This window comes from Taudactylus pleione, unplaced genomic scaffold, assembly GCF_031769625.1.
Source record: "Taudactylus pleione unplaced genomic scaffold, aTauple2 ptg000471l, whole genome shotgun sequence".
NCBI lineage: Eukaryota > Metazoa > Chordata > Amphibia > Anura > Myobatrachidae > Taudactylus > Taudactylus pleione.
In genome coordinates, this window is record NW_028284873.1 from 125,979 (window position 1) to 140,429 (window position 14,451).

At 49.2% G+C, this 14,451-nt stretch overlaps 1 protein-coding gene across 1 annotated transcript in view; it reads left to right on the top strand.

Annotated features, from left to right (window-relative positions):
• Positions 1–14,451, top strand: part of G3BP2 (G3BP stress granule assembly factor 2) — a 109,045-nt gene that overhangs the window by 53,511 nt on the left and 41,083 nt on the right. The window contains exons 5-6 of the mRNA XM_088448896.1: positions 9,752–9,842; positions 9,969–10,071. Coding sequence (XP_088305022.1) covers positions 9,752–9,842; positions 9,969–10,071 — 194 coding nt within the window. The remainder of the gene's footprint in view (positions 1–9,751; positions 9,843–9,968; positions 10,072–14,451) is intronic.

Consider the following 14,451-nt stretch of genomic DNA (forward strand, 5'->3'; position numbering starts at 1 on the left):
TCATACCAATTTGTGTGGTATCAACTCACCGCCGATTGCGGCTACTACAAGTGGGGACAGAAGCCAAGCTTACAGCCACCCGCCTACACCCCTACAGTATCCACAGGAGAGACTGGAGCTCTGGCTGCACATGTGTTTGACGGACACCGGTCCCCGCCGGTTAGAGACTTCTGTCTCATCAGCAGGCCCGCCAAAAGCCGCGGCATGCCCGGGTAACGAGGCTTGGCATAATCGCGGAAGACGTGGGCATGTCCCCTTCCCGAGGAAAAAAAACCTGTTTTGCAGCGGCGCTGGGGAGGGGGGGGGCGCTCTGAGCCCCCACAGCCCTGCTCAATGCCAGGTGATCGACCCCCCCCCCCCCCCCCCCCAACCCCCAACAGGCATAGGAGACTGCTGTGGCAGAAGCAGTCTCACCACTACAAATCTGCACACTCTCGGCACCCCTGCTCATCAGACTGGATGTGCGCTGATATCATCATCCAACACGGACTTGGGGTGAGCATTAACACTGCAACGGCTCGCTAAGTTCCATACCACACATGCTGCAATTGGCAAGCAGCGTTTGTTAGTTACTCTGCCAATCAACTATGCAATCTATGTGAATATCATCACTGGTAACGAACAGACACTGTTGCACTTTTTCAGAAATACATTTACATTATTGTATCATCTTCTGACAACACATTGGAACTCTGTCACAATATTCTCCACATTAGAGGATTTTTTGGATAATCCATTTCTACTTCAGGGTCCATAGGGTATCCACAGGATACCTTGGGGTATAGGTGATGACGTCAGGCATCGGGCACCATAGAGTTAAGTCTTCAGTCTCCCAGGATGCACTAGGGTCCCCCTCCTATACCCCGCCCCCGAGCCAAGGCATCTCAGTTTAGTTTGGTGCCCGGCCGGAGTCGGATGCACCTGTTAGAGGGGGGCCATGAAGAGCCCCTGAAGTTTTCTCAATGCAGTTGTGGCTGCACATCTGGAAGTACAGCATGGACAGTCAGTCCTGACGTCCATGCTGTCTTCCCTACACCCCCGCCGGTACTGATCATTGGATGCTGGTAGGCATCTGGGGTCACAGCTAGCGTGACCCCAGATGTTTAGGACCATGGCCGGATTTAAGGGGGACAGCAGGTAAGCAGCGGGGTCCCGCGGTGGGTCCCCGCTGATACATGCTCCAGAGTTCCCAGGCAGGGGGCTTCCTGGGGACTGGCTGCAGCGTGGAGCCAGGTACTAACCTGCGCTTCCACTACTCCCTGGGACAGCAGGACCGCGGCAGAGCGGTAGCGCTTCGGCGTACCAGGGGTTAAATGCATGCCAGGGGAGCGCGCTTTCCCTGTCTCACAGCCAGCGCCTCCCCCGCTGCACACAGCCCTCTCTGCACACGCCACTGGCCCTGTGGCAGCGCTCCTCCCCCAGGCCAGCATCCTCTATGCTCCTCGGTGGCCATCTTCTAGAACGCATGGTGAACGCTGCTGGAAGTCTGGACGGAGGCATCGTGGTCTGGGTCCCCCCGCATACCTCTCCTCCGCTGTGGTCAGGTCTGTGTATGTAGCGCTGTGTCTTACCAGACTCTGTGTAGTTGATTTATATGCACTGTTAGTGCAGGAATTGATTTTCTTTGCATTGTATGTGACTGTGCTAGCGCTGCTGCCTGTACTTTTACTTTCTAACTGTCAGCCTTATTACTGTCCCTGCTCTTTCTGCTAAAGCCCGTGCGGTGCTGCAGGGTGGACTCTCGCTATACTAAAAGTTTTGGTGAGAGGGGTCACATACTTTCCACCATCATGTCTGAAAGTGACTTTCCTCTCCGGCTTCAGTGTACTACGTGTAAAGTACCTATAGCGGAGGGGGAGGGTAGCATGGAGGGTCTATGCCGGCAGTGTTTTTTATTTGCGCGGCCAATTACGGTCACAGCACCGGTACAGGAGCCGCACTGGGCTTGTATTGCTCAGGCGCTTACAATCTTGGTGGGCCAGTTAGCTCCGCAGCCCGCGTTCTCCCAGATGGGATTGTCCCAGCAATCAGTGGTGTCGTCACCCATGCAGGGTTTCCCGAGGCAATTGATGGTACCCCGCAGTCTCCCTATTTCCCCTCTCCCGGTCTCTCAGGAGCCGGCGTGGGTTAATTCCCTGACTAGTTCTGTACAGCACTTGTCGGATGTGTTACAAGGGGAGTCTGTGTTGCGGCCACATAAGAGGCCGGTGGCATCTCTGTCTGCTCCTTATGAGGATGACGAAGTGACGTCTGATGATGGGGAGATTCTGGATCTTTCCGACCAGGAACCTCTCCGTACTAAGGAGGCGGATGCTAGGTCCAAGGTATATATTCCTGGACTTATTCGGGCAGTCCGCACAGCTTTGGTGATTGAGGACGAAGTTCCTCCGGCGTCTAAATCCAAATATGCTTTTTTTAAGGATGTTAAGGGTGATGCCACAGTCTTTCCTCTTTCGGGTCAGTTGGTGGACCATTTAGAGGAGGCGTGAAAACAGCCTGGCAAACGATACCAGCCGCAGAGGCGTTTGGCGGTGGCATATCCGTTCGCGGATAATTTATTTTTCTAAGTGGGAATCCCCTCCACAGGTGGATTCTCATGTGACACGCCTCGTCCGGAGTGCCACTTTACCCATGCCATCCATGTCCTCCCTTAAGGATGCTATGGACCGCAAGGTGGAGATCTGCCTAAAGTCTGTTTATTCCCTTGCGGGGGGGGGGGGGGCAGCGCTGCCAGCTATGGCAATTTGAGTTATAGAGTTATGGAGCGCTGCGCGGATAAGTTGGAGGCGTCCTTTGAATCCGACTGTTCGGCTGAACAGACGGAGTTGATCGGCAATCTCCGGGATTCGGCCACTTATATCAACGAAGCGGCCTTTGATATTAGTACCCTGGCGTCTCGAATTTCTTCAGCAGCTGTAGCTGCTCGTTGCACATTGTGGTTGCGATCTTGGAAGGCGGACGCTGATTCCAAAAAGGGTTTGGAAGCGTTGCCTTTTAACGGAGAAGTTCTCTTTGGTCCGGACCTGGACGAAATTGTAGCCACGCTGGCGGCAGCCAAATCGGCATGTCTCCCGTCTGCTGTAGTTCCTTCCGGTTCAGGTATGTCGTCCTTTCGGCCTTATAGGGCCCAGGGTAGGCCTAAAGCACAGTCCTTTCCCCGACAGGCTGGCCCCAAAATATCGGCCAAGCCCCGGAAGCAGGCCTGGAGTACCAGATGACAAGCCTGCGGCCTGACGGTCCGGGCCTCCCTTTGGGGGATCCCAAGGTGGGAGGCCGTCTGCTGCAGTTCGCCTGGTGTTGGTTGGTCACCACGACAGACACCAGGGTTCGCGAGATGGTCTCACACGGGTATGCCCTCTCCTTCCGGCACAGACCCCCGTCTCGATTCTTCACCTTGGGTCAGGCATCAGACCAGAACAAAGCCGCGGAGCTGCGGAAGGTCTTGCACACTATGCTCCAGTTTGAGTTATAGTGCCTGTTCCATTCTCCCAGAAGGGCCAGGGTTTCTATTCCAATCTCTTTTTGGTGCAGAAACCCAATGGGTCGTTTCGTCCGATACTCAACATCAAAGCTCTCAACAAGTCTTTGCGGGTGCCGAAGTTTCGGATGGAGACCCTGCGGTCCATCATTCTGGCGCTGGAACCTGGGGACTACATGGTGTCATTGGACATACAGGACGCTTACCTGCATGTCCCTATTCTTTCGCGCCATCAGCAGTTCCTCAGGTTTGCAATCCGCAGCGACCACTTTCAGTTCCGGGTGTTACCTTTTGACTTGACGACAGCACCATGTGTTTTCACCAAGGAGATGGTGGTCATGGCGGCTTCCCTGCGGCTGCAGGGAGTCCGCATGTTGCCGTACTTGGACGACCTTCTCTTAGTGGCAGGATCTCCGGAGCTCCTTCTAGGCCATTTGGACCTGACCATTGCGGTACTGCAACGGCACAGCTGGTTAATAAACTGGCAGAAGTCCACCCTGATCCCGTCTCAGCGGATTCTGCACCTCGGAGCCTTATTGGACTCCGGACAGCAAAGGATCTTTGTGACGGGGGAAAAGATCTCTGCCTTGCAGTTGCGGGTGCGCAGTTGTCTGCAGAGCCGCTGGGTGTCTCTACACTCGGCGATGAGGTTACTGGGTTCCATTGTGTCGGTTTTCGACATGGTGGAATATGCCCAGTTTCACTCCAGACCTCTGCAGCACCTGATCCTGTCCAAATGGAATGGACTGCCTCAGAGTCTAAAGTCCCAGATGATGGTGCTCACTCCGGAGGTTCGCCTGTCTCTTGCCTGGTGGTTGCAGACGACCCATCTCAACAAGGGTCGTCCGTTCTGGGTGGCGAATTGGGTCCTGTTAACAACGGACGCCAGTCTTCGGGGCTGGGGAGCAGTCTCGGGTCCACACTTGTTCCCGGGCAGGTGGACTCCGGCAGAAACAGAGCTTCCAATAAACAACTTGGAACTCCAATGCTCTCCAGCAGGCACACTGGGTTCTCCAAGGTCACCCAGTGCAGGTCCAGTCGGACAACGCTACCACCATGGCCTACATAAATCGGCAAGGAGGAACCCGAAGTCGGGCAGCTCTCGTAGAGGTGTCCCGAATCCTGGTATGGGCGGAGCTCAATTTTCCGGCCATATCAGCAGTCTTCATCCCGGGAGTGCTAAACTGGGAGGCGGACTTTCTCAGTCGCCAGGACGTTCATCCGGGGGAATGGTCTCTGCACCCGGACGTTTTCAACTACTGGTGGACAGGTGGGGTCTTCCAGAGATCGACCTCATGGCGTCCCGGCACAACAACAAGTTGCCGGTGTACGGGTCTCGCACAAGAGACGAAAAGGCGTCTCTGGTGGATGCTCTGTCCGTCCGGTGGACGTTCCGGTTCGCTTATCTGTTTCCTCCAGTTTCCCTTCTTCCGCGAGTGATCCGGAAATTCAAACAGGAAGGAGGGACGCTCCTGTTGATAGCTCCCGCATGGCCCAGACGGCACTGGTTCTCAGACCTGCAGGGTCTGTCCGTGGACAGTCCTCTGCGGTTACCGCTACGACAGGACCTTCTGTCACAGGGTCCTTGTCTTCACCCGGACCTGACTCGGCTGTCTTTGACGGCGTGGCTGTTGAGACGGCCATGTTGAGGTCCAGGGGGTTTTCCAGCTCTGTAGTGCAAACCATGCTAAGAGCTCGGAAACAGTCTTCCGCGAGAATATACAATCGCGTGTGGCATACGTTCTTCCAGTGGTGTCCACCGAGAGGTTATGCACCGCGGGAGTTTCGTCTGTCTAGAGTGCTAACCTTCTTACAAGCGGGACTAGACCATGGGCTTCGCCTTGCTTCTTTGAAGGTGCAGGTTTCTGCCCTGTCTGTCTGGTTTCATCGTAGGATTGTTACGATCCCTGATGTGCGCACCTTTATGCAAGGTGTTCTGCGAATTCAGCCGCCATTTGTTCCACCTGTGGCGCCTTGGGACTTGGCTGTGGTCCTGAGGGCTCTCCAGGGACAGCCGTTTGAACCACTGGGCTCAGTGGATCTTAAATGGCTAACAGCTAAGACTGTTTTCCTTCTGGCCATAGCTTCGGCCAGACGTGTTTCTGATTTAGGGGCTCTCTCTTGTAGACCCCCTTTCTTGATTTTTCATGGGAACAGGGCAGTGCTAAGCACTCGTCCTGAATTTCTTCCCAAAGTTGTTTCCCAGTTTCATGTTAACGAGGAAATAGTTGTACCGGCTTTTAACTCACCTGGCCTTTCAGTGGGTGAGGCCACTTTGGATGTTGTTTGGGCCTTAAGGACTTATGTTGACCGCACTTCTTCGTTTAGGAAATCGGATATTACGAGGTATTACGCGTTTGACACCTTTGCCTCTCACCTTTGGGCGGCGGATTCTCCTTTCAGCACAGGAGCGTCCCCACCCTTAAAGGATACTGCTTTGGGACATCCCCAAGGTATCCTGTGGATACCCTATGGACCCTGAAGTAGAAAATATGAGATGGTAAGAACTTACCCTTGTTATCTCTATTTCTACGAAGTCCATAGGGTTCCACAGGACTCCCGCCCTGTCGCACCTGTGCTGCAGATGGGCTTTGCTCTGGTCACCGGTTTTTCCGTCTCCCTCTGGTGAGAATGTGATTCTTGTGTGTGTCCAGATCTTTTTTCTCTCTTCCTTCTCCTCCTCCGGCTTGGTACGAAACTGAGATGCCTTTTCTCGGGGGCGGGGTATAGGAGGGGGACCCTAGTGCATCCTGGGAGGCTGAAAGCTTAACTCTATGGTGCCCCATGCCTGACGTCATCACCTATACCCCAAGGTATCCTGTGGAACCCTATGGACTTCGTAGAAATAGAGATAACAAGGGTAAGTTCTTACCATATCTCATATTTTTTTGTCATTGAAACTTTTTACCTTACTAGCATTGCCTTTCCCTTAAGGAAAGTCTGCCATTTTTTTTTTTTTTTTCATATTTGATACTTGATATGATTCTGTATATTGTCTGTTTTTATCATGCTGGGTGATTGGTTTAGCGTAGGGATGTGCAGGCTCGGTTCTACTCGGTTCCCTTCGGTTTTTTTTTCCCGAATATTATTGGGTTTCAGCTGTCACGAGTTTTGGATAGCCAATAAGATTCTGTAAAAAAAACCGAACGGAACCGAGTAGAACCGAGCCTGCACATCCCTAGTTTAGCGCAGTTCCTTATTTACTTTTTATAGTTACAATTTTCTTTGGAGGAACTACAGAGTTTCTTTGGAACAGCAGCTGTACCTATCCCATTGTATCAAGTCCAGCTCCACACTCTGATAATTAGCGCCAACTGGTTTATCCATTTCATTTCTTTAAAGGAGACCACATATAGAAGTATAGAAGCTTGTCCTCAATCTATATACTCTCTTACAGGAGCTATTACTCATCCTGCTAGGGCTACGGCCTAGGTGGAAAAAGCCATTGAGAGTGGGCAGATGCCCTAGAAGAGACATTTCCCCCTGATGCTGCGAGGGAACAGCTGTCCTATATATCTCACATTAGAGATGCAGCCTCCTACTTCGGTGAAGCAGCTATAGATACGGCTATCATTGCCTCCAGGATATCTGCCACTTTGGCTGTATTCTTTGGCTGCGTTCCTGGAAAGCAGATTTGGAATCAAAATGGGCTCTGGAGACTCTTATGCAGGAGACAACCTATTTGGTCCAGAATTGGATAATCTTGTGACTACTTTGGCGACTAACAAGATGGCGTTGTTGCACTCTGCATATAATACAAAGCTGCAGACGTAATTCTCTCGGGCCTTTCGCCATCAAGGCAAAGCCAAGGGTCAGTCCTTTCCACGGCAACAGACACCAGCCAAGGCCTCCAAGCCTAGGGCCAAACAAGCCTGGGCTACTAGTTGTCCACCTGCCTAGTCTGAGGACAAGCCTGGAGCCTGACTGGGTGAGAGAAGTGGTCTCCCATGGATATGCCCTCTCCTTCCTAAAGTGACCCCCCCCCCCCCCTCAACAGTTTTTGCACAGGACCTCATCAGATTCAACCAAGGCACTGCAGCTTCAAAAAGCCATACAGTCTTTACTGAAAACAGGAGTAATAATTTGTCCCCTCCTTACAACAGGACAAGGGCTATTATTCTACCCTTTGCTTAGTTCAGAAGCCCAGTGGGTCTCATCAGCCTATCCTCCACCTCAATTCTCTGAACATGTTTATCGGGGTGCCCAGGTTTTCGTATGGAAACCCCTTCATTCTATTATCCTAGCTATAGAGCCTGGAGATTTTATGGTATCCCTAGACATTCAGGACACTTAACTAAATGTACCTAGGGTGCCTTTTCATCAACAATATCTCTGGCTTGCTACACATGATCTGCCGTTTGGCTTCTCAACGGCCCCTTGGGTCTTTACCAAGGTCATCACAGTTATGGCGGCCTCTCTTCGTCGTCAAGGGATCAGACTGCTCCCATACTTAGACGATCTCTTGCTGTTGACAAGCTCCCCAGAGACTCTTCACAGCCATCTGCAGGTAACCATTGCCTTTCTACAAATGCACGGTTGGCTGACACCCTCTCAAAGGATGGTACATTTGGGAGTCCTCCTGGACACTCGAGTTCAGAGAATCTTCCTAACGGCTGACAAGATTTCAGCATTACAGCGCAGAGGCACAGTCATGCTAACAGCTCCGGCCTGGCCTAGACGACACTGGTTCTCCGATCTGCAAAGGCTCTCCATAGACGTTCCTCTTCAGCTTCTACGATTAGGCTTGTCTCCAGGGTCCATGTCTACATCCGGACCTAGTCCGTCTGTCTTTAACGGCTTGGCTCTTCAGACATCTCTCCTAACGGCTAAGTGTTATTCCCAGGTCTGTGGTCCAGACCATGCTAAAAGCACATAAACCAGCCTCAGCCAGGATTTACCACAGAATATGGTATACATATTTCCAATGGTGTGCTCCAAGAAACGATGACCCTCAGGTCTTTATGGTTTCTAGAATTCTTGCCTTTCTTCAAGCTGAATTGGATCTAGGCCTCCGTCTAGCATCTCTAAAAGTGAAGGTCTCTGCTTTGTCTATCTAGTTTGAGCACAGAATTGCTCCTATACCGGATATTCACACCTTCATGCAGGGTGTTCTACGAATACAACCTCCCTTTGTCCCTCCTGTGGCTCCGTGGGATTTGTCAGTGGTACTCCAAGCACTTCAGGAACCTCCATTTTGAACCCCTGGAATCAGGAGGATGTCAAATGGCTCACTGCGAAGACTTTTGGCTATAGCATCTGCCCGTAGGGTATCGGATTTAGGGGCTTTTTTATGTCGCTTCCCCTTTTGATATTTCATCAGGACAGGGCTGTTCTTCGAACATGCCCAGGCTTCCTTCCCAAGGTGGTTTCTCACTTTCACCTGAATGAGGAAATTGTGGTTCCGGCCTTTAATTCACTAGACCTCTTGACAGACTAGGTCCGTGCTCTAAAGATCTACGTGAACCGTACTGCTTCCATCCGGAAATCGGACTACCTCTTTGTCCTATATGGATTCCACAAGAAGAAATGATCAGATAACAAACAGACTCTGGCCAGATGGATTTGTATGACTATCTCACAGGCTTACACGCAGATGGGCCTTCCTGTGCCGACTACAGTCTCTGCTCATTCTACTCGCTCTGTGGGTGCTTCGTGGGGCAGCCTGGCATGGCTACTCAGCTGAAGAGCTATGTAAGGCAGCCACCTGGTCTTCTGTCCACACCTTTCTTAGGTTTTATGCCTTTGATACATTTGCCTCTCAGGAAAACCCGTCGCCCGAAGGAAGCATCCTATCGGCTCAGGAGCGTTCCCGCCCTTGAACTGCCTTTGGACATCCCCAGTGTCTCCCTGTGGAGCCCTATGGACCCTGAAGAAGAAAAGGAGAGTTATGGTAAAACTTACCTTGGTTAACTTTCTTCAAAGTCCATAGGGCACCTGCCCTGACGCTCCTAGCTTCTATGGGTTTTTTCTCCTGGTCCCTTGTTTCCTTCTCTGTGTGAGTGTGATTCATCTGTGTGCCAGACTTCCTTCTCTCCTATCCTACTCCTGCCTTGGGCTTGTTAAAAAAAACTAAGTTGCCCTCAGGCTGTGGGCGGGGCATAGGGGGAAGGACCTGAGCATCCTGGGATTGAAAAGCTTTGCTATTGGTGTCCATTCTCCAGGTCCCACCTACACCCCAATGTCTCCCTGTGGACCCTATGAACTTCAAATAAAGTCTTAAGGTATGTTTCACTATAACTCTCCTTTTTTTCTTCTTTTTTCCCCTTTTTGTAGGGATCTGTTCCAAATAAATTTTATGTTCACAATGACATATTTCGCTATGAGGATGAAGTCTTTGGTGATTCTGAAGCAGAGATGGATGAAGGTAAGTGTTTAAGCCACCAAAAAAGGTTAGCTAGTTCATGAAATATCTATTCATTACATCAATAATTGATACTGCGACTTACTGTCTCAAATACCTCAGTTTATTCATTGATGTCCCAAATCATAGAATCTGAGGAAGAAGTGGAAGAGGAGCAAGAAGAGAGGCAGCCATCTCCTGAACCTGTGCAAGAGAATTCAAACAATGCTTATTATGACTCCCATCCAGTGTCGTAAGTGTCAGTTACTGTAGCTAAATGCAGCTTTTAATACACATTAACTATTAAAATAGCTGCATAGAATGCTATTAACAGTGCTTTCTGACTTAAAGCACTTGCATGTCCTCACTTTATGAATGATCATTATATTCTTATAGCAAGCAGTTTAGTTAATTTAAGTGAGACTCCCATTATAGCCTATATTTTTTTTTATTTTTTTTTTTAGGCTTTTTAATAGTGTAATGTACAGGTATCTGCTTGACTATTGAAATGCAGATGTTAAAGTACATGTCTTCTTCTGGGTCCATTAGGCTCCGCATGGAAACAATGCGGTATAGGTGGGACCTGGAGGACCAGACACCAACAGCAAAGCTTTTCAATCCCAGGATGCTGCAAACCCTCCACCTATGCCCCACCCACAGCCTGAGGACAACTCAGTTTCGTTGTTGTCCGGCAGAAGCTTGATCACCATTTTTAACAGTGAGGCTGCTTCAAGCAGCCCATGCTTATTTTTATGATTTGTTTCTAGTGTTTTGACTACGGAGCAGCAGCAAAAGACTGTCCCTTGGATGCCTGCGCCGCTGCTCTATCACCCCTGCGCTGTGACACCAAGCCCCGGCTAGGTACTCACAAAAGGGGCCCTGAGGAGGACTAGCTTGCAGGGTACCCAGACATCAGACTGCAGCACGAAATCTAGGGGACAGGTAAGGCAGAGTCCCGTTTGCGGGGGGCCTGCGTCTTTATGCAGTCTGTCTCAGGAGACAGACCGGAGACGCTGATGTGGACACTGGTGCGCCCACGACTCCACTAGACGACCGGGGCTTTAATATACTGGCGCAGGGCATATTTAGAGGCCAGGGGATCCGGCTATATCCTACCAGCTACTGCGGTCTTTGTAGTTGATTGTAGTGCCAATTGCAGAGATATATATATAGATAGATAGATATAGATAGATCTATATCTATCTGAGATATATTTCTGTGTTTGTTTGACTGGTGCTAGTGCTGATCTCTACTTTCTATACTGTCCAGCTTATACCTTTCCCTTTATTCTAATATACCCTGACATACTAAAGTATAGGGGGTTTATTGTACCTCACAACTCCTCTATATTTGTGAGGGCTATCGCATACAATATAGCGCGGTTACACACTACACTGTGCCATATTACACATACTGCAGGGGTGTTCATTGCACTGTATCTTACTGTGTATTTTATTCTTGTGGTATGTCTGGCAGAGGAAAGAATAACAAGCAGGCTGATGCTGCTGCTCCTACTCCGGTGAGTCCTGCTCAGCGGCCTTAGCCCCAGAGGACCTCATTCAGGATAGTCTTTGTACTAATTGTTACATAGCCTCAGGCTCCTCAGCCCACGTGTCATCTTCTAATCACCCACCCTGGGCTGTTTTTTCTTGTGTGCTGGCAAAGATTGCAGGCCACTTAGCAGTCCCCGTGGTAGCCCCCCCTGTGGGATGGCCACAGAAGGTACTCCCTGCAAATCCTTTGCCTCCCCCATGGGTAGACTTACTGTCTACCTCAGTACAGAGTTTGGCTAATACCTTTTACGGTTTTTCAGCAAATGCTGCAAAAGGAAAAGCCTTTTACCTACTAAGCCTACTAATAAACGTGCTGTGTTATCTTCCCATTCCACCCAGGTATCTGATTCTGATATATCATCTGGGGATGCAAAACACTCGTACTTCTGACTCTTGTCTCAGGAGTCACCCTCTAAATTAAATATTCCTGCTTTTGTGAGAGCTGTAAAATCTATTTTACAAATAGAAGATTAAGAACCCGCTCCTAAGAAAAACCACCTTTTTAAACGACAAAAGGTAGTTTTACCAGAGCTCCCTTTAGCCAGCTATCTGATCACATGAGCGAAGCATAGAATATGCCTGGTAAAAGGTTTCAAATTCGAAAACGTTTCAGTTCCTTTTACCCTATTCCAGCTACTGATTGCACTAAATGGAAAGTTCCCAGCAGTGGATTCTCATGCAACCTCCTTGAAGGAGACTACAGAGAAACTTATAGAAGCTTGTCACAAATCCATATTCTCTCTTACAGGAGCTATTACTCGTCCTGCTAGGGCTACTTCCTGGGTGACAAAAGCCATTGAGTTTTGGGCAGAGTCCCTACAAGAAACCTTTCCCCCTGATGCTTCAAGGGAACAACTATACTACTATTCTCACATTAGAGATGCAGCCTCCTACTTGGGAGAAGCAGCTATGGATACAGTTCTCCAGGCCTCCTGGATATCTACCACTTTGGTAGTGGCCCGCTGTATTGTTTGGCTCTGTTCCTGGCAGATTCAGACTCAAAAAGGGCTCTAGAGTCTCTTCATTATTTTGGAGATATCCTTTTTGGTCCAGAAATAGATAAAATTGTGACTACTTTGGCAGCTTCCAAGACTGCATTCCTGCCCTCTGCATATAATACAAAACCTTGGTGGTCATCCTCTCGGTCCTTTCGCCCTCAAGGAAAAGCTTAAAGGTCAGTCCTTCGGCAGCAGGCATCAGCCAAAGGCCTTCAAATATAGGGCCAAACAAGCCTGGGCTACTAGACGTCCACCTGCCAAGTCTGATGACAAGACTGATGGGGGCGGGCCTCTCCCAGGGTGGGAGGCAGATTTCTTCAATTTGCCAAGTTTTGGCATCAGATCTCATCAAACGCCTGGGTAAGAGTAGTGGTCTCCCATGGATATGCCCTATCCTTTCCCCCCCCAGCAGTTCTTTTGCACAGGACCTCAATTGGACCCAAGCAAGGCCCTGCTGCTCCAAAAAGCCATTCAGTCCTTACTGAATTCAGCAATAATTCTGCTCCCCTCCTCACCACAAGGCAAGGGCTATTATTCTACCCTTTTCCTGGTTGAGAAGCTCAAAGGGTCTCGTCGGTCAATCCTCAACCTCAAATTCCTTAAGTTTATCAGGGTGCCCAGGTTTTGTATGGAAACCCCCCGCTCTATTATCCTAGCTATGGAGCCTGGGGATTTATGTTGTCTCTGGACATTCAGGACACTTATCTACATTTACCTATAGCGCCTTCTCATCAACAATATCTTCGGGTTTGCTATCCTGTAGCAGCATTACCAATTTCAGGTTCTACCTTATTGGCCTGTTAATGGCCCCTCGGGTATTTACCAAAATTCATGGCAGTTATGGCGGCCTACCTTCGTCAAGTGATCAGACTACTCCCATACTTGCAGTAGACTACCTCTTGCTGTTGTCCAGCTCCCCAGAGATTCTTCACTGCCATTTGCAGGTAACAATTGCCTTCCTGCAAACGCACAGTTGGCTGAACTGTAAAAAGTCTTCCCTGACACCTTCTCAAAAAATGGTTCATTTAGGTGCCCTCTTAGACTCTCAGGTTCAGAGAATTTTCCTCATCGAATCCAAAAAACGCAGCACTTAATCCCTTATTTGTGGGTGTGGAACTAATCCAATGCATCACTACAATAAATTAATGAATCAGTAAAAATTTATATAAATTAATACAAAATAGTGAATATATATGATAAAGATAAAAAATAAGATTTATACATAATCTTGCATAATGTAGGTCCAATACACATTGCACAGTATGCAAAGAATATTATTCAGAAGCTGTGAACCCAAGCACTAAATCAGTCTGAGTGTCGGTGATTATGTATCAAATGAAATTTATAACCGTCAGTTCTTTAGTGTATCCTTGGTTGCAGCTGCAATAATGTTTCCGATAATAATTCTTGTCAACATTTTGTCCACATAAATGATAAATAGAAATAAGTCTTCCATGACAATGAAGTAAACATAAATGTGATGAATGTGGCACATGTTATCTACTAAACACGCTCCTGTGAGGGAGAGTGGTTATTTTATGGAGCATAAAGTATGTAGCTACAGCTGCGTCTGGCGAAGCAGAAATGAACTCTACTCCAATAAAATGTGTAGGAGGAGAATATTCCTTATTTATTGTTCATGCAGGCTCCCCGATAAATTCACTAGCAGCGGGTGCTTACAGGTGATATATCACAACTCACAGCTGCAGATGTGGGACTCAGCCGCTCCAATGTGCTGTGTTGCTCCCCCGCTATGGATGTGAGATGCTACCTTCAGCTGAAATAGAGGCTGCTCACACTGTGCTTCTCCTGCGGTAATAGAAGCACCCGCTTGGGATTCCTGTGGAGTCTTGTGTAAAAAGCACAGTAATAGCCGGGCTGGAGAAAGTCAGTGCTGCTGCAACCGGTCTCCAAAATTTCACAGAATTATGTTCCCTAACGCGTTTCTTCCTTGATAGGATTTCATCAGAGGGGACAACAGACAAGATCTCATTAATACAACACCGAGTGCGCAGACAGCTCCGCAGTCGCCGAGTTTCAATTCACGCTGCAATGCAGACATTGGGATCAATGGTGTTCACC